Source organism: Amblyomma mixtum, chromosome 3 (assembly GCF_055824585.1).
Source record: "Amblyomma mixtum isolate Tamu chromosome 3, ASM5582458v1, whole genome shotgun sequence".
Taxonomy (NCBI): domain Eukaryota; kingdom Metazoa; phylum Arthropoda; class Arachnida; order Ixodida; family Ixodidae; genus Amblyomma; species Amblyomma mixtum.
Window position 1 is genome coordinate 153,255,071 of NC_143014.1, and position 18,252 is coordinate 153,273,322.

General features: G+C 55.7%; 2 protein-coding genes and 2 pseudogenes across 4 annotated transcripts in view; 3 read left to right on the plus strand and 1 right to left on the minus strand.

Annotated features, from left to right (window-relative positions):
- Positions 1-18,252, minus strand: part of LOC149352402 (uncharacterized) — a 561,538-nt gene that overhangs the window by 487,415 nt on the left and 55,871 nt on the right. The gene's annotated exons all lie outside the window — the stretch shown is intronic.
- Positions 560-1,258, plus strand: LOC149352408 (uncharacterized). Its single transcript, XM_089581564.1, has 2 exons — positions 560-913; positions 961-1,258. The coding sequence occupies exons 1-2, from the start codon at positions 789-791 to the stop codon at positions 1,058-1,060; spliced, it is 225 nt and encodes a 74-aa protein (XP_089437690.1). The 5' UTR covers positions 560-788; the 3' UTR covers positions 1,061-1,258.
- Positions 1,399-2,983, plus strand: LOC149352409 (uncharacterized; annotated as a pseudogene).
- On the plus strand, positions 11,642-18,249 carry LOC149352410 (uncharacterized; annotated as a pseudogene).

Below are 18,252 nucleotides of genomic sequence, written 5' to 3' on the forward strand. Positions count from 1 at the left end.
GCCCCAGGGCTAAAAAAAAATCTAAAGCAATTCACCTTTCTTTAAGAATTTTGGACCTTCTAAAAAAAGCACCCGGAATTTTGTCATCCCAGCATGACCAGGTTTCCTGGACATCAGCAACTATAGCGTAGTTTCTTACTCGCCAATAGCGAATATCGCGCTACTCAGTGGGGATATTCGTAGGTTGTAATGGCCGACTCTTCCTCCTCGCTGCAAAATCTGCCACTGCATCTACCACTTGGTGCCACTGGATCTGCCACTCGGTGCCACTGGATCGAGAGCCTTTTGCAAGTACACTTCGGCACTGCGGCACTGGCAGTCCAAGCAAAGAAGATGAATCTGATCACTGGCACGCGCATCACCGGGCCACTGGAGCGCTGACGCGGCACTCGAAGCCGGGGCGGCGGAGGTGGTGGTCGCCCACCACCTCCGCCGCTGCCGTTCGGGCGGCGCCGCGATGGGCCTTGGCTGCCCGCCGTTGCCCGGGAGGGCAGTGCAGAGACCATGGTGTGAGGTCATCCTCGAGAGCAACCGGAGCCTCCTGTGGACCATCGGGAAGCACGGCGGTCCATCCGGGCATGCGCGTGCCCGTCGACGCCCGATTGTTCTACACCCCGCACCGCGGCAAAGTCCGTGGTAGACAGCCAGAGCGACGGAACCACCCTGCCCTTCTCTCCGTGGCCATGGAGACCTTGCTGCCAGCGACCCCGGTCATGGATGGATTGGCGAACCGAGATAAGGTGGGTGCATGGCTTCGCGGGTGCAGAGAACGTTAAGGACATCCAGACATGCGGCGGAGCTTCCCTCCAGCGCAGGCCAATGCCAGCTCGTTTACGACGGAGGTCCTGGCGCCCCTACCACTGGTCGCGAACTGGACTGGCGAACCAAAATGGATACGAAAGGTGAGGCAGAGGTGGATACATCGCGCCTCGGAGGACAAAAGCTGTGGTGGAAAGCCAGAGCTGCAGCGATGATGCCACCTTGCTTACGACGGAGGACCTGGCGCCACTACCCCTGGTCGCAAAGTGGACTGGCGAACAAGAATGGATACGGAAAGTAAGACAAAGGTGGATACATCGCGTCCCAGAATAACAAAGGCCGTGGTGGACAGCTAGAACGGTGGCGGTGCTCTTCCTACAGCCAGCGCACACCAATGCCAGCTCGCTTACGACGGAGGTCCTGGCGCCGCAACCCCTGATTGCCAAGCGTAGCGGCGAACAAGAATGGATACGGGAGGTAAGGCGAACGTGGATATATCGCGTCCCAGAGGACAAAGGCAGTAGTGGATAGCCAGCGCAGCGGCCACGGCCTCCCTCCAGCGCAGGCCAATGCCAGATCGTTTACGACGCAGGTCTCAGTGCCGCTACCCCTGGCCGCGAACTGGACTGGCGAACGAGTATGGATATGGAAGGTAAGGAAAAGGTGGATACATCACGTCCCGGAGGGCAAAGGTCGTGGTGGACAGCCAGAGCGGCGGCGGCGCCCTCCAACCACACAGGCCAATGCCAGCTCGTTTACAACGCAGGTCCTAGTGCCGCTACCCCTGGTCGCGAACTGGACTGGCGAACGAGAATGGATATGGTAGGTAAGGAAAAGGTGGATACATCGCGTCCCTGAGGACAAAAGCCGTGGTGGACAGCCAGACCGCGGCGGCGCCTTCCTCCACCGCAGGCCAATGCCAGCGCGTTTATGACGCAGGTCCTAGTGCCGCTACCCCTGGTCGCGAACTCGACTGGCGAAAGAGAATGGATATCGAAGGTAAGGAAAAGATGGATACATCGCGTCCCGGAGGACAAAGACCGTGGTGGACAGCCAGAACGCGGCGACGGCGCCCTCCCTCCACCGAAGGCCAATGCCAGCTCGTTTACAACGCAGGTCCTAGTGCCGCTACCCCTGGTCGCGAACTGGACTGTTGAACGAGAATGGATATGGAAGGTAAGGAAAAGGTGGATACATGGCGTACCGTAGGACAAAGGCCGTGGTGGACAGCCAGAGCGACAGCGGCGCCCTCACTCCACACAGGCCAATGCCAGCTCGTTTACAACGCAGATCCTTGTGCCGCTACGCCTGGTCGCGAACTGGACTGGCGAATGAGAATGGATATGGAAGGTAAGGAAAAGGTGGATACATCGCGTCCCGGAGGACAAAGACCGTGGTGGACAGCCAGACCGCGGCGGCGACCTCCCTCCACCGCAGGCCAATGCCAGCTCGTTTACGACGCAGGTCCTAGTGCCGCTACCCCTGGTCGCGAACTGGACTGTTGAACGAGAATGGATATGGAAGGTAAGGAAAAGGTGGATACATCGCGTCCCGGAGGACAAAGGCCGTGGTGGACAGGCAGTGCGGCGACGGCGCCCTCCCCCCACCTCAGGCCGATATCAGCTCGTTTACAACGCAGGTCCTAGCTCCGCTACCCCTGGTATCGAGCTGGACTGGTGAACGAGAATGGATATGGAAGGTAAGCAAAAGGTGGATACACTGCGTCCTGGAGTACAAAGGCCGTGGTGGAAAGCCAGAGCGGCAGCGGCGCCCTCACTCCACACAGGCGAATGCCAGCTCGTTTACGACGCAGGTCTTAGTGCCGTTACCCCTGGTCGCGAACTGGACTGGCGACGAGGATGGATATGGAAGGTAAGGAAAAAGTGGATACATCGCGTCCCGGAGGACAAAGACCGTGGTGGACAGGCAGAGCCGCGACGGCGCCCTCCCCCACTGCAGGCCGATATCAGGTCGTTTACAACGCAGGTCCTAGCTCCGCTACCCCTGGTATCGAGCTGGACTGGTGAACGAGAATGGGTATGGAAGGTAAGGAAAAGGTGGATAAACTGCGTCCTGGAGCACAAAGGCCGTGGTGGACAGCCAGAGCGGCAGCGGCGCCCTTTCTCCACACAGGCCAATGGCAGCTCGTTTACGACGCAGGTCTTAGTGCCGCTACCCCTGGTCGCGAACTGGCATGGCGAACGAGAATGGATATGGAAGGTAAGGAAAAGGTGGATACATCGCGTCCCGGAGGACAAAGACCGTGGTGGACAGGCAGTGCGGCGACGGCGCCCTCCCCCCACCGCAGGCCGATATCAGCTCGTTTACAACGCAGGTCCTAGCTCCGCTACCCCTGGTATCGAGCTGGACTGGTGAACGAGAATGGATATAGAAGGTAAGGAAAAGGTGGATAAACTGCGTCCTGGAGGACAAAGGCCGTGGTGGACAGCCAGAGAGGCAGCGGCGCCCTCTCTCCACACATGCCAATGCCAGCTCGTTTACGACGCAGGTGTTAGTGCCGCTACCCCTGGTCGCGAACTGGACTGGCGAACGAGAATGGATATGGAAGCTTGTAAGGAAAAGGTGGATACATAGCGTCCCGGAGGACAAAGACCGTGGCGGACAGGCAGTGCGGCGACGGCGCCCTCCCCCCACCGCAGGCCTATATCAGCTCGTTTATGACGCAGGTCCTAGCTCCGCTACCCCTGGTATCGAGCTGGACTGGCGAACGAGAATGGATATGGAAGGTAAGCAAAAGGTGGATACACTGCGTCCCGGAGGACAAAGGCCGTGGTGGACAGCCAGAGCGGCGGCGGCACCCTCCCTCTAGTGCAAGCCAATGCCAGCTCACTTACGACGCAGGTCCTGGCGCCACTAGCCCTCGTTAAAGAGCGGACTGGCGAAGGACGATGGATACGGGAGGTGAGGGAAACGTGGCTACATGGCGTACCGTAGGACAAAGGCCGTGGTGGACAGCCCGAGCGGTGGCGGCGCCAACCCTCCACCGCAGGCCAATGGCAGCTCGTTTACGATGGAGGTCTTAGTGCCACTTCCCCAGGTCGTAAAGTGGACTGGCGAACGAGAAAATACGGAAGGTAAGGCAAAGGTGGATACATCGCGTCCCGGAGAGCAAAAGCCGTGGTGGAAAGCTAGAGCTGCGGCAATGCCTCCTTCCAGCGCAGGCCAATGCCAGCTCGTTCACAACGGAGGTCTTGGCGCCACTACCCCTGAACGCAAACTGGACTGGTGAACGAGAAGAGATAGAGAAGGTAAGGCAAAAATGGATACATCGCCTACCGGAGCACAAACGTCATGGTGCACAGCCAGAGCGACCCCGGCGCCATCCCTCCAGCGCAGGCCAATGCCAGCTCGCTTACGACAGAGGTCCTGACGTCACTACCCCTATTGCCAAGCGGACTGGCGAACGAGGATGGATACGGGAGGTGAGGCAAAGGTGGTTACATCGCGTCCCGGAGGACAAAGGCCGTGGTGGACAACCAGAGCCGCGGTGGCACCCCCCCCCCCCCCCCCGTCCCTGTCAAGCGCAGGCCAATGCCAGCCCGTTTACCACAGAGGTCCTGGCGTCACTACCCCTAGTTTTCAAGTGGAACGGCGGCCCCGGCGCCCTCCCTCCAGCGCAGGCCAACGCTCGCTCGTTCGTCGTGGATTCACTTCTGTCAGCGCCCCTGGTTGCGGATAAACTGGTGGAGCGAGAATGGATACCGTGAAGTGTGAATACACGCATCGCTACCGTCAGCTTCGCCTCCCACCATGCGTTCTCTGGGTTGGACCGGCAAGACCTGTTAAACACAGAGCGTACAACATGCGTGTACTGCATCTGAGCGCTTGTTGAGGCATTGAGAGCGATTTACCATGCTGCCGTTGTGGTCACCGCTGCGGCGAAGTGCACTGCGAGGCTCAAACATCGTGCTCCAACACCATCCGAGTTTAAGCTTTGCGGAGCACGTCTACGGCGAGGCTGCCAGGACGACGGCAGGACGACGCATCTCCAACGGAACTGGGCAGGCCTTACGGAGCCCTGTTCCAGTGGAATCGCGCCGCTTCAAAGTGTGTGTGTGTGTTTAACTGCGCGTTGTGCGCTTTCCCTAGACCAAAACATTTTGTGTGAACTTTTTCTCTCTCCTCGGACATTGCCCGCTATGGATGCCGAGGTGGGATTATGTGAAACAGTAATCAGGCATCCCCAAATGCACTGTTGTGATTAGCGCGACCCTGCTCATGATGGCCGGTAGTTGGTGCCAGCAAAGACAATGCCGTGAAAGCGGAACCTATAAGCAAGTCAAACGTTCGGCTAGGCACCGTGTACCCTTCATCGGTTCGCTTTTTTCTACTGTTGCTTTCGTTCAATGGTTTGGCGACCGCTGCACCACTTCCGCGCTGCATCACACGAGTTTTTCGTCGCGCTTTTCCTCCTGATTTTCCAGGAATTTCTCTCGCGTTATGACTGAAGCGCTTATGGACACTTACGCTTGAGGCAGCAAGCGTAGCAACAAGCTCTTCCCTTTTTTTTCCCCCTCTCATCCTCATTCTTCATGCATCAGGGCAAAGCAACAAGGGCAACAACAAGCGGTGGACTGACTTTTCTTATTTTCTATGTGTTCTCTTTCATGTATTTTCGCGTTTTGTGTGAATAAAAAGCAAGCAAAAAATTGGTACGGGTTAAACCTAGTTGACCGAGTAGACGTGCGAAAGCAATCGACACAAAAGCTCCGCCTTAAGGTCTTGAGAGGGGAAATCCCCATATATGCGGGATTCTACTTAACATTCAGAGATCGCGGCGGGTCCTCGTACCACTACCAGCACAATGGCGCAGCGGTTAAGCGATGCGCCACTGCGCTGGCAGGCGGCTGTTTCTCTCACAGCCACCGGTAGGCACTGTTCGATCCTTGTTGCTCTTTCCAAGAAACCTCTCGCGACCTATCATTAACTCAACTGCCACCTGCCAGGGCAGGTTGTGATAACGCCACAAGGCTACATGACCAAGGTCGCGCGACGCCCTCCTCTCATTGTCTACACCTGGCGCGATACTCCATCGAACTTGACCGATTCTCCTCCCGTTGCAGCAGCTTGCGCGACGCTCCTCCGAACTTACCCAGGTAAGGTCGGGATAGTTCGGAGCACAAGACAAGATTCTTGCTCGGGGCTGGTACGTCATTTCGCAGTGAAACTTGGAAACCATGTCTTAAAAGTGACTTCTCCGCTTCTTAAAATCGTGTGGGAACCGCACTGGGCTTAGACAAGAGACACTGCAAGGACGACGACAGACGAAGCGTGAAATTTTCAACTAAAATTTATTGCCGGATGGGTTACGGTTTTCACGCGAAACACAGAACGTCATGACGATTTTCGTTACAAAGAAAAAATGAAAGCACCACAGACAAAACAACCAAAAGAACAACCATTAAACGTGCCCACTGCACAGCATGAAGAACTCAGCCACACAAATTAGCTATCATCCAAGGTCAATGACTTTGCTGTGACACAATTTTAAGTACCGGCGGTTCTAATGTTGAACGCGCCGATTATTTCTCTGTTCTTGTTTTTGCTGGTCGGGGTGCTGTGCACAATGGCCTGCCACTGCTTAAGGTTGGGGGTGGGGAGTCTGTCAGTTGGCATGCCCACACCATCCGGAGTGTGGGCACTCAGGTTTGTAAAGCGAGGGGTACCATTGGTGGAGCTTAAGTGGCGCCATGAAAGCATCTGCCTGTAGCCAGCGTAGGGTGTATCCTTGTGCCTAAATTGTTTGAGTTTCATGGGTGTGCGGCATGCCTGTATGACCCCAAGTCCCTTTAAACCACAGTGTACCGCAAACGGCGACGGTGTGGCGGAGCTCCATCGGCAGCAAGCTTGAGTGCGCGTCGTCCACTGCGTTGCGTCCGCTGTAAACGGCGCAAACACAACACATATATAGAGAGTTCCACTAGTAGTTCTGCATCGGGTTCACATGTTCCACTAGTCATTTCGGAGCGAGTCGCTACGCGGTGGAGCGCTCTCTGCAGATCCGCCGAGAAGAGGTGGATTCAGCCACATCCCCCAACGCTGCGGTAACATACCTTTCGGGATGGCCAAGCCGTGTTTACCTGTTTTTAGCGTGGTCTGAGTTATCGCCGGTTAACCCTGGGCGTTTGTTGACATTTCTTACTGCGTCATTGCATAGTCGGAACAAAGAGTGACGCTCCTCGTCCGATCAATTCGGAAAACGGTAGAAGGAGCCGAGAGACCAGCACCAGTGACGATGGCGACATATATGTTCCCTTAGAGATATTTATTAAAAGAATGTTTCCAGAATTTCCTCAGATACGGTCGGAAAATCACCGGCTGATTGGCGCCAGAGTACGCTACTATCAAGACGAAGCGGTATGTAGACACACGCAGGGCATGAATACATTCAGCCATTCACTGTTGGACATGGAAATCTGGTGCTCTTCACTAGCTAAGTGCAAGATAAGAATGAACTGTGTCATCATCGCTGCTCGTCGTCAAGCTGAAAGATTAGTAGAGCTAAGCTTACTGGCTTGGCGCATTATTGAGAGAAAGCTGGTCGGAATTAAAGGCGTTTCAGGCAAGTAAGTTTGGTCTGGCGCATGCATACAACGAGGGCTGTAGCGCTGTCGCAAGCATATTTGCAGACACTTTATGCACGGAACGAGCGCACCTGACACACAAATAGCTGCTTGCCTTTGTTTTTATGTTTCGTCTGCGTTGAGATGCTTGGATTCGCCTCGGTTTTCGAGCATGTTTAGCTTCTTGGTCTTGGTATGTTTGTTCCGAGCACGCTGAGGTACTTTGCTTAGCCTCTCTGTTTCGAACTCGTTTGGCCACCGGGCTTCACCGCTTTATGAGTTAGAAGCAGCCCTATCGGTGTGGTCTGGACTTCCAGCTCGGATATCAAAACGTTTTCGACTTTTCCGTCGGAATGGAGAATCTAGGAGTATCCCACGGCGCACGTTTTTAGCGAATATTCGTCGTGGACTCCTCGTCTTCGCACCTCGTCAAGAGGCATTGCACTCCGCAGGTTCTTGTTTTGAGGAAAGGAATTGGCGCAGGAGGACAGGGAGGAAACGAGAGACAAAACAAAAAACAGCTCCGCGGAGGAGGAGGAGGGGGGGGGGGGAGGGGTAGGCAGGAAGGTGGGAGTGAAAGAAGAAAGAAAGAGGTGCCCCTGCTTGCCGAGGCTCCGGCGGAACCCTCCACTGCGGTGCCTCTTTCTCCCGTCCTTCTTTCACTCCCTCTGTCTTTTTCCTCGCGGCGCTGTTCCGCGTCTTTTGAAAGCTTCGGGGCTGAATCCGAAGTTTTCAACACTGCCATTGCATAAGTTGTTCTCAGTGTATACGCTTTCGCAATGTCGTTACTATAAGTGACATTAAACTTTGGCAAAGCTAACTTCGGAGGTAACGTGAACGGACACTCAGAATAAACGGTAAGCAACATTTTTTTAAAAACTAATTTAGGCAACGTCTCGCGCAAGTACCCGATCCTAGTGGAAAGCCCCGACGCTTCTGAAACCCGCCGCTCTTTCGAAGGCAGCTGTAAATGATGGTTTTTGGTAGTTAGGCAACATAACACCATTGGGCTCCGCCCGCCGCACAGTGGTTAGCCCGTTCTGCTGCTGAACTGGAGTTCCCAGGCTATAGTTTGTAGCACGCGCACGCCCGCAAAATGCGGTGAGATACGTAGCGTGCCCGCGGAAGCACATTCGTTACCAGCAGAGTCGCTGCGTACGCAAGCTCGGTGCATGCGTATGGCCAATTATAAGTGTGTAAGACGCTGCTTCCCCTTATCGTATCCACACCCCTGAGCGGCCGGCGAAGCGGCCACCGGCGAGAGATGTGCGCTTGTCCTCGACATGTGATCTCGCGGCAGCAACACCGCCAGCGCCGACGCTTAGCCGGCAAACGCCCCTGCGACCTCCTCTCTGAGACGCGAAGACGCATTACAAACGCTCGCACTGAGTTTGACGAACCACTATAGGCCATAGCGGTTGACTTCCCTATAACAGCGTTGCGCTGTCATAATCTGAGTTTCAAGTCCGCCTAACGGTCTGTGTGACGATAAACGCACTTCGATGAGTGACCATATAATGAAACAGCATGCGTGACGAATATAACGGGTGGACTTGTTTGAAGTTTTCCTAATGCGCCATTTTTAAGTTCCCAGAACTGACATGCAAAAAAAAAAATATTCTTCGCCTAGAATCACATTAGACTCGCGGCAGGACAACGAACGTAAAAAGCACAACAAAATTGACACTGTGGTACTCTAATGCTACATCCATAGTGTGTCATGCATCTAGAACGTTTTTTTTTTTTTTGCGGAATTCGATGGAAAGCAGGTCGGAACTTCAACGCATCTGAGTGGTATGTGGAAGATGTGGGAATCCTGGCTTCCCGCCGTTGCCTTTGCGCGGCTGTTGCCGGCTTCCCGCGTTGTTTCTCCTCTTTTCCTTGTTCCCGCCTCAGGCGGTGGAGAGGCGGCTAAGTGACTAATCACTGTCATTTGGCCACAGCTCCGCCCCGGCTCCCCAAGGGCCTTTGCCATTGACACCTTTTGGCGGGAATTGGGGACCCGCTTGGGCGGCCGCACGCCGCGCGACCGTCCGAGCGGAGCCGACAGAGAGAGATCCCTCCGAGACAGCGTAAGGTGCATACGCTACTGTTTGTCCGAGCCGGCCTTTGCTGTTCGGACCAATGCATACTCGAGCTCGCCCGCACGTGTCCTCTGACCTGCAGCGGCTTGACCCTGTCCAGCGGGGTCCAGCGACCTCCGACCGGCGTACCTTGCGTTGATTGCCCACTCTCTCTCGCAACCGGCCCAACGGTCGACACGAGAGAGAGATCACAGCACTGCCGCGGGGACATTCTCCTGCCGCGGCGTGCTAGCGGCGCGCATTGCTCTAGTTGTTTCGTGCGCGCAGCGGAGCCTTGCTCCTCGCGCGCCCCCGGGACGGGGTGACTATTGAGTGCTTGTGTACCTGCTGAAGGACGACGTGAATAAACGTCTCCTTTGTGAACTTGGAGGCCTATTTCTTTGCGGCGAATCGCTCTCCTCCCTGCGGAGGTTGAGTGCGCCGCAGCGGTGTCCCAGGGTGTGTGTGGTGACGGCTGATCGGGTCCCTTGGATTGCGCGAAGGCCGAACACGCGGTGATTGGTCGCCTGTGTCCACTCAGAAACCCACAAAGAGGAAAGGACCGAGGATGAGGCGGTAACTGAATGCGTCAGAATGCTATCCTCTGAGTAGTAGTAGAGACGATATACCGAGTGCTTTTTTAGAAGGTCCAAAATTAAAAAAGAAAGGCAAATTGCTTTACATTTATTTTAACACTCGTGCTACACTGGAGGCTACGGCGGGCGCCAGGCAAGAGAAAAACTGCTTTAATGACTTCGTTGATTAACTAAGTATGCTAATGACCATTTCTAATTTTTATTTATGTTGTATTCGTAGAATTGGAGATGTCCTCCAAACAGTCCAACCGAGAAAAAACAACTTTAATCCAAAAATTTCTCACACACGTTACGAGGCGCAAAAAAATCACCCTGGTACGCATCTTCACACCGTAACTCAGCGGCGGTGAGCGCCTCTGACATAGTTTGCTCCGCCCTACGCTTTGCGTCACTCGGCTGACGTCACCTGAAGCCCGGACGGGTGGCATGCGCTATCGCTGCTTATTTCGCTTCGCTCCGCGGCCCCACGGAATGCCGCGTTGAAACAAAAACGCAGTGACACAAAGCGCAGGGCGGAGCGAACTACGTCACAGGCGCTCACAGACGCTGTGTTACAGTGTGAAGCTGCCTACCAGGGTGACTTTTTCTTGCTTCGTAACGCACGCAAAAAATTTTTTCATGAAATTTTTTTCTTGGCTGGACTCCAATTCTGCTAATACAACATATCCCCTAAAATAAAAATTATAAAAGATAATTAACCTATTCAGTTAATCAGCGAACTAATTAAAGTAGTTTGCCTCTTACCTGGCATCCGGCGTAGCCCTCAGTATAGCCCCAGGGTTAAAATAAATCTAAAGGAATTCACCTTTCTTCAAGAATTTTGGACCTTCTAAAAAAAGCACCCGGAATTTTGTCATCCCAGCATAACCAGCTTTCCTGGACACCAGCAACTATAGCGTCGTTTGTTACTCGCCAATAGCGAACCTCGTGTTACTCTGTGGGGATATTCGTAGGTTGTAATGGCCGACTCTTCCTCCTCGCTGCAAAATCTGCCACTGGATCTACCACTTGGTGCCACTGGATCTGCCACTCGGTGCCACCGAATCGAGAGCCTATTACAAGTACACTTCGGCACGTCGGCACTGGCAGTCCAAGCAAAGAAGATGAATCTCATCACTGGCACGCGCATCACCGGGCCACTGGGGCGCTCACGCGGCACTCGAAGCCGGGGCGGCGGAGGTGGTGGTCGCCCACCACCTCCGCCGCTGCCGTTTGGGCGGCGCCGCGATGGGCCTTGGCTGCCCGCCGTTGCCCGGGAGGGCAGTGCAGAGACCATGGTGTGAGGTCATCCTTGAGAGCAACCGGAGCCTCCTGTGGACCATCGGGAAGCTCGGCGGTCCATCCACGCCCGATCGTTCTACATCCCGCACCGCGGCAAAGTCCGTGGTAGACAGCCAGAGCGACGGAACCACCCTGCCCTTCTCTCCGTGGCCATGGAGACCTTGCTGCCAGCGACCCCGGTCATGGATGGATTGGCGAACCGAGATAAGGTGGGTGCATGGCTTCGCGGGTGCAGAGAACGTTAAGGACATCCAGACATGCGGCGGAGCTTCCCTCCAGCGCAGGCCAATGCCAGCTCGTTTACGACGGAGGTCCTGGCGCCCCTACCACTGGTCGCGAACTGGACTGGCGAACCAAAATGGATACGAAAGGTAAGGCCGAGGTTGATACATCGCGCCTCGGAGGACAAAAGCTATGGTGGAAAGCCAGAGCTGCAGCGATGCCTCCTTCCAGCGCAGGTCAATGCCACCTCGCTTACGACGGAGGACCTGGCGCCACTACCCCTGGTCGCAAAGTGGACTGGCGAACAAGAATGGATACGGAAAGTAAGACAAAGGTGGATACATCGCGTCCCAGAGAACAAAGGCCGTGGTGGACAGCTAGAACGGTGGCAGCGCTCTCCCTACAGCCAGCGCACACCAATGCCAGCTCGCTTACGACGGAGGTCCTGGCGCCGCAACCCCTGGTTGTCAAGTGGAGCGGCGAGCGAGAATGAATACGGGAGGTGAGGCGAACATAGCTACATCGCGTCCCAGAGGACGAAGGCAGTGGTGGACAGCCAGAGACACGGGAGCGCCCTCCCTCCAGCGCAGGCCAATGCCAGATCGTTTACGACGCAGGTCCCAGTGCCGCTACCCCTGGCCGCGAACTGCACTGGCTAATGAGTATGGATATGGAAGGTAAGGAAAAGGTGCATACATCGCGTCCCGGAGAAAAAAGGCCGTGGTGGACAGCTAGAACGGCGGCGTCGCCCTCCCTCCAGCCAGCGCAGACCAATGCCAGCTGGCTTAGGACGGAGGTCCTGGCGCCACTACCCCTGGTTGTCAAGTGGAGCGGCGAGCGAGAATGAATACGGGAGGTGAGGCGAACATAGCTACATCGCGTCCCAGAGGACGAAGGCAGTGGTGGACAGCCAGAGACACGGGAGCGCCCTCCCTCCAGCGCAGGCCAATGCCAGATCGTTTACGACGCAGGTCCCAGTGCCGCTACCCCTGGCCGCGAACTGCACTGGCTAACGAGTATGGATATGGAAGGTAAGGAAAAGGTGCATACATCGCGTCCCGGAGAAAAAAGGCCGTGGTGGACAGCCAGAGCGGCGGCGGCGCCCTCCCTCCAACGCAGGCCAATGCCAGCTTGTTTACAGCGCAGGTCCTAGTGCCGCTACCCCTGATGGCGAACTGGACTCGCGAACGAGAATGGATATGGAAGGTAAGCAAAAGGTGGATACTGTCGTGTCCGGTCGCTGTGTTGAATGCAGCGAAGACGCACACGGTACTTTTAGACTTCGTTTATTTAAAGCTGAAGAGGGTGCGACCAGCGTCGACCGAGGCAGGAGCCGAACTGGCCGCCCGAAGAAAGGAGGGAGCTGAGAAGCGTCCACGGGAGGGAGTGGCTTCCCAGAACAGGAGGAGGGTGCGGGGGCGCACCGTGGGGGGGCATCCGGCGACAGCGTGCGATGAGGGGCAAGCGGTCGTTAGGAGGAGGATTGAGTGGTCGTTAGGAGGAGGATGCGAACTGTCGTTAGGAGGAGGATTGAGTGGTCGTTAGGAGGAGGATGCGAACTGTCGTTAGGAGGGGAATGCGAGTGGTCGTTAGGAGGGGGCGCACACACACAAAAGCAATAAGGGGACACAACACTTCCTTCCCCCTTAGAAAGTTGCCTGGTATCGTGCAGGGGGTCGGCGCTCACGCGTGGAGGCGCGCTGGCTTTGTGCGCTCGGGGGAGAAACACTTGTAGGCTGGCTGTTGTTCGCTGTGTCTCCTAGGTCTGTCCTGGGCGAAGTCTCTTCTTCCGGGAAGAGGTGCCAGGCTATGTGTGAAGATGGTGCACGTGTTCTCTCCGCTGGCGGACAGCTCTCAGACGGCGTCGTAAATCTACGCAGCTGGTTGAGATGTCGGCGTGCTACTGTGCCATGTATGTTGACGAGCCAAGAGCGCAGGCCTATGCGTCTGACAATTGTAGCTTCCTCCCAGCGTGGCTTTTTCAGAAACTGTCGGGCGAGGACGCGCTGCCCCTCATTAAGCGTGCCGCAGCGCGGAATTGCTTTTTCTTCCCGGAACGTCTCTGCCTTTGGCTCGGGGAGGATGGCTGTGAGCTGGGTTCGCATTTCACGCTCGAACATCATTTTCGAGGGGGTCTCGCCTGTTGTGCTCTGAACCGTCGTGTGCTGCTTGAAGAGAAAGCGCGCAAGGCGGCGCTGCAGCGAGCCTGTCTGATCTCTTTCAAGGGCGCGTTTTAGCTCGGCTACGTAGCGCTCGGCTTGTCCGTTTGTCGCTGGGTGGTAGGGGGCCGATGTAACTGATGAGATCCCGTTGTCGCGATAAAACTTGAGGATCTCCGCAGACACAAACGGTGTTCCGTTGTCCGACACTACCTTGCGCGGCAGGCCGAACGTTGCAAATAGTGATCGGAGGTTGTCAATGACTGCTGCCGAAGTCGTCTGTCCCATTTGCTTTATCTCAAGCCACTTTGTGTAGGCATCTACGACCACAAGGAAAGTGCAGCCCTCAATTGGTCCTGCAAAATCAATGTGCAGTGTGTGCCATGGTGTGTCTGGCTTTTCCCATTCTGGGACAGGAGCTTTCGGCGGGGCGCTCCGGCTGCTCTGGCAAGGCTTGCATTCTCGCACCACTGTTTCGATGTCGTTGTCAATGCCAGGCCACCACATGTAGCTTCTGGCACACTTTTTCATTGCAACGATGCCCCGATGTCCGGCGTGGATGAGAGACATAGCTTGTGCGCGTAGTTCTCTCGGCATCACAACTCGGGACCCAAATATGATGCAGCCGCGATGGGTGCTCAACTCTGTAGCTCGCCTGCGGTAAGCGTCGAAGTTGTCCCCTTTGAGTTTATGCACGTTGCCTTGTTGAACAGCTGTGTAAACTAGCCGGAGAGCTGCGCACTTCTGCGTAGATGCTGCAACTGTGCCTGCTGTAAGCGGAGGTTCTGGCAGTGCTTCGAACATCAGAACGTCTCCTGGTGGAAATGGTTCGTCAACAGTTGCGTCTAGTGGCAGACGGCTTAGCGCATCGGCGTTTTGATGTTTACTCCCATTGCGGTAGACCAGAGCGTAGTCGTACGCTGAGAGTTTGATGCACCAACGTGTCATTCGCGGAGACAAAGTTGGTGGCATAGGCCTTTGTGGTCCCAGAATGCCCAATAGCGGTCGGTGATCGGTTATAAAGGTCACCTTCCGGCCGGCAATGTACTGGTGAAAATGTGTCGCCGCGTAGACGATGGCTAGCCCTTCTTTGTCAAGTTGCGCGTAGTTGCGTTCTGCTTGCGACAACGTACGTGAGGCGAAGGCGATGGGAGCTTCCCTTCCTTGCTCGTCAGTTTGCGATAGAACCGCGCCGACTCCGTACGGTGATGCGTCGCAAGCCAAAAGCAGAGGCTTCCTTTCGTCGTAGTGGCGGAGGACTGTACATCTTCGAATCAGGTCTTTCAGGGCATCGAATGACTGCTGATGGCGTGGCGACCATGTCCATGTCACATCTTTCCGAAGGAGTTGGTATAAGTCGTTGGCCACGGTAGCTCTTTGTTCCAAGAACCGGTCGTAGAACGTCAAGAGTCCGAGAAAAGCCTGTAGCTCCTGCTTGTTTGTTGGAGCTCGTGCTTCTGTGATCGCTCGCACTTTGTCCTCGGTAGGGTGAATGCCTTCCGCATCAATTCGGTGTCCCAGAAATTGCACCTCTGGCACCGCAAAACAGCACTTCGATTTGCTTATGCACAAATTAGCGTTTGCTAGCCTTTCGAGAACGAGCTCTAGGCGCACTGCATGCTCTTCAGTGGAAGTGCCACTGATGATGACATCGTCAAGGTAGACACAAACTCCTGGGATGCCCTGAAGCACTGTCTCCATGAATTTTTGAAATATGGCCGGGGCTGCAGCTACGCCAAAAGGCAGTCGCTTGACTTTGTACAAGCCTTTCAGTGTGTTAATTGCCAATAATTCAGCAGTTGACTCGCTCACCTTCAGCTGCTGATACGCCTGGGTGAGGTCCAATGTGCTGAAGACTCTTGCGCCACGTAGTACACTGAATACTTCTTCAGGTGTCGGTAGCGGGTAAGAGGACGCTTTAGTCGCAAGATTGACGGTGCTCCGGTAGTCTCCGCAGAGGCGTATGGTTCCGTTCTTCTTGCGAACTACGACAAGTGGTGTGGCCCATTCTGAATGCTGCGTCGGCTCGATGACACCTTGCTGCTCCAGTTTGTCCAACTCTTTTTCAACTGAATCTCGGAGAGCAAACGGCACCGGCCTGGCCTTCAGAAATTTGGGTTGCGCGTTGTCCAACAACTCCAGTGTGACCGGGGGCCCTTCGTTTCCTGGAATCTCTTCCGAGAATACTCTTTCGTATTTCTCTTGCAGTTGCTCAACCATGTTCTGGCTCGGCGTCTGGTGTATGCCGCATATCATCACGCCTAGTGGAGAAAACCAGTTTCTCCCTAGAAGGCTTGATCCTGTGCCCTTCACAACAAGCAGAGGTAGCGTATGGGTCTGGCCGTTGTAGTTAACCTGCACGTTGGCAGAGCCCAATAGTGGCAGATTCTGTCCTGACCACGTTCGCAGGTGCGTGTCGTCTTGTTGCAGGGCGGGTGCGTCAGATGGCCATGAAGTTCGGAACGTGTCCTCACTGGTCAGAGTACAGGCTGCGCCGGAGTCCACCTCGAACTTAATCAGCTGGTGATGTACGCTTACTTCTGTAAAAATCTTCGGTCGCGTGCCGAGATTCATGGTGTTCAGGTCGTACAACACAGATGGTGTTGCTGATGTTGTTCCATGGAGATCAGATAGCGGCGTATTCTCTGAGGCGTTGACGCTGTGATTAGGCTGGGAAGGTGACTTTATTTTGGCAAGTCTCCGTTTCGTAATGCATGCTCTTTCGATATGCCCTCGCTTGTGGCAAAAATTACACGTGGCTGACTGGAATCGACATCCCTGGGGGTTGTGTTGGTCGTCACACCGCCAGCAGCGTTGTGCCTTTTTGACCGATTTTACAACAACAGAAGGCTTGCGCACCTGGTTGCTTGTCTGGTGTACCGGCTCGGTGTTCCGGCGAATCCCTCTCTGCTGGTGACCGGCGCTCTCCGCTCGAACGGCGATGTCGTAAGCTTTGCTGAATGTGAGGTCCTTCTCAGCGAACAGGCGCTGCTGCAGTGACTCGTCACTCAGTCCGCACACAAATCTGTCGCGTAACATCACGTCCAAGGGAAGCATGGTGGTGTTAGCAGAAGAAGCTGCGTCTCCCTCCTGCCCGGTAGCTGTTGTCGACAGCGTTCCAAAATTGCAGTCGGCAGCGAGCTTCTTGAGCGCGGCTACGTAGGCGCTCACAGTTTCTCCTCCCAGTTGATCTCGTCGTTGGAAGCGAGCCCGGCTGTAGACCTCGGATGGCCTTGGGTCGTAGTGCTTTTGCAGCGCTTTTACGATGTCGTCGTAAGACACTGCCGCTGGTGTGCTTGGCTGAATAAGGGCGCAGACAGTATCGTAGGTCTGCTCCCCGCACAGCGTCAGCAGGTTTGCCCTCTTCAAGGCTGGGTCTGTGATGTTGTTAGCTTCAAAGTAGAACTGAAGACGTCCAACCCACGATGACCACGATGAGCCGTTGAATTCTGGTATCTGACTGGGAAACCCTCGCGTAGCCATGGCTTGTCAATAGCGTTGCGTAGCGCGGGTCGAATCCACTTTCTCGTCGCCACTGTCGTGTCCGGTCGCTGTGTTGAATGCAGCGAAGACGCACACGGTACTTTTAGACTTCGTTTATTTAAAGCTGAAGAGGGTGCGACCAGCGTCGACCGAGGCAGGAGCCGAACTGGCCGCCCGAAGAAAGGAGGGAGCTGAGAAGCGTCCACGGGAGGGAGTGGCTTCCCAGAACAGGAGGAGGGTGCGGGGGCGCACCGTGGGGGGGCATCCGGCGACAGCGTGCGATGAGGGGCAAGCGGTCGTTAGGAGGAGGATTGAGTGGTCGTTAGGAGGAGGATGCGAACTGTCGTTAGGAGGGGAATGCGAGTGGTCGTTAGGAGGGGGCGCACACACACAAAAGCAATAAGGGGACACAACAGATACATTGCGTCCCGGAGGACAAAGACCGTGGTGGACAGCCAGAGCGGCCGCGGCGCCCTCCCTCCACACAGGCCAACGCCAGCTCGTTTACGACGCAGGTCTTAGTGCCGCTACCCCTGGTCGCGAACTGGACTGGCGAACGAGAATGGATATGGAAGGTAAGGAAAAGGTGGATACATCGCGTCCCGGAGGACAAAGACCATGGTGGACAGCCAGAGCGGCGGCGGCGCCCTCCCCCCACCGCAGGCCAATGCCAGCTTGTTTATGGCGCAGGTCCTAGTGCCGCTACCCCCGGTCGCAGAGTGGACTGGCGAAGGAGAATGGAGACGGGAGGTGAGGGAAACGTGGCTACATGGCGTACCGTAGGACAAAGGCCGTGGTGGACAGCCAGAGCGGCCGCGGCGCCCTCCCTCCCCACAAGCCAATGCCAGCTCGTTTACGATGCAGGTCTTAGTGCCGCGACCCCTGGTCGCGAACTGGACTGGCGAACGAGAATGGATATGGAAGGTAAGGAAAAGGTGATACATCGCGTCCCGGAGGACAAAGACCGTGGTGGACAGCCAGAGCGGCGGCGGCACCCTCCCTCCAGTGCAAGCCAATGCCAGCTCACTTACGACGCAGGTCCTGGCGCCACTACCCCTGGTCGCAGAGTGGACTGGCGAAGGAGAATGGATACGGGAGGTGAAGG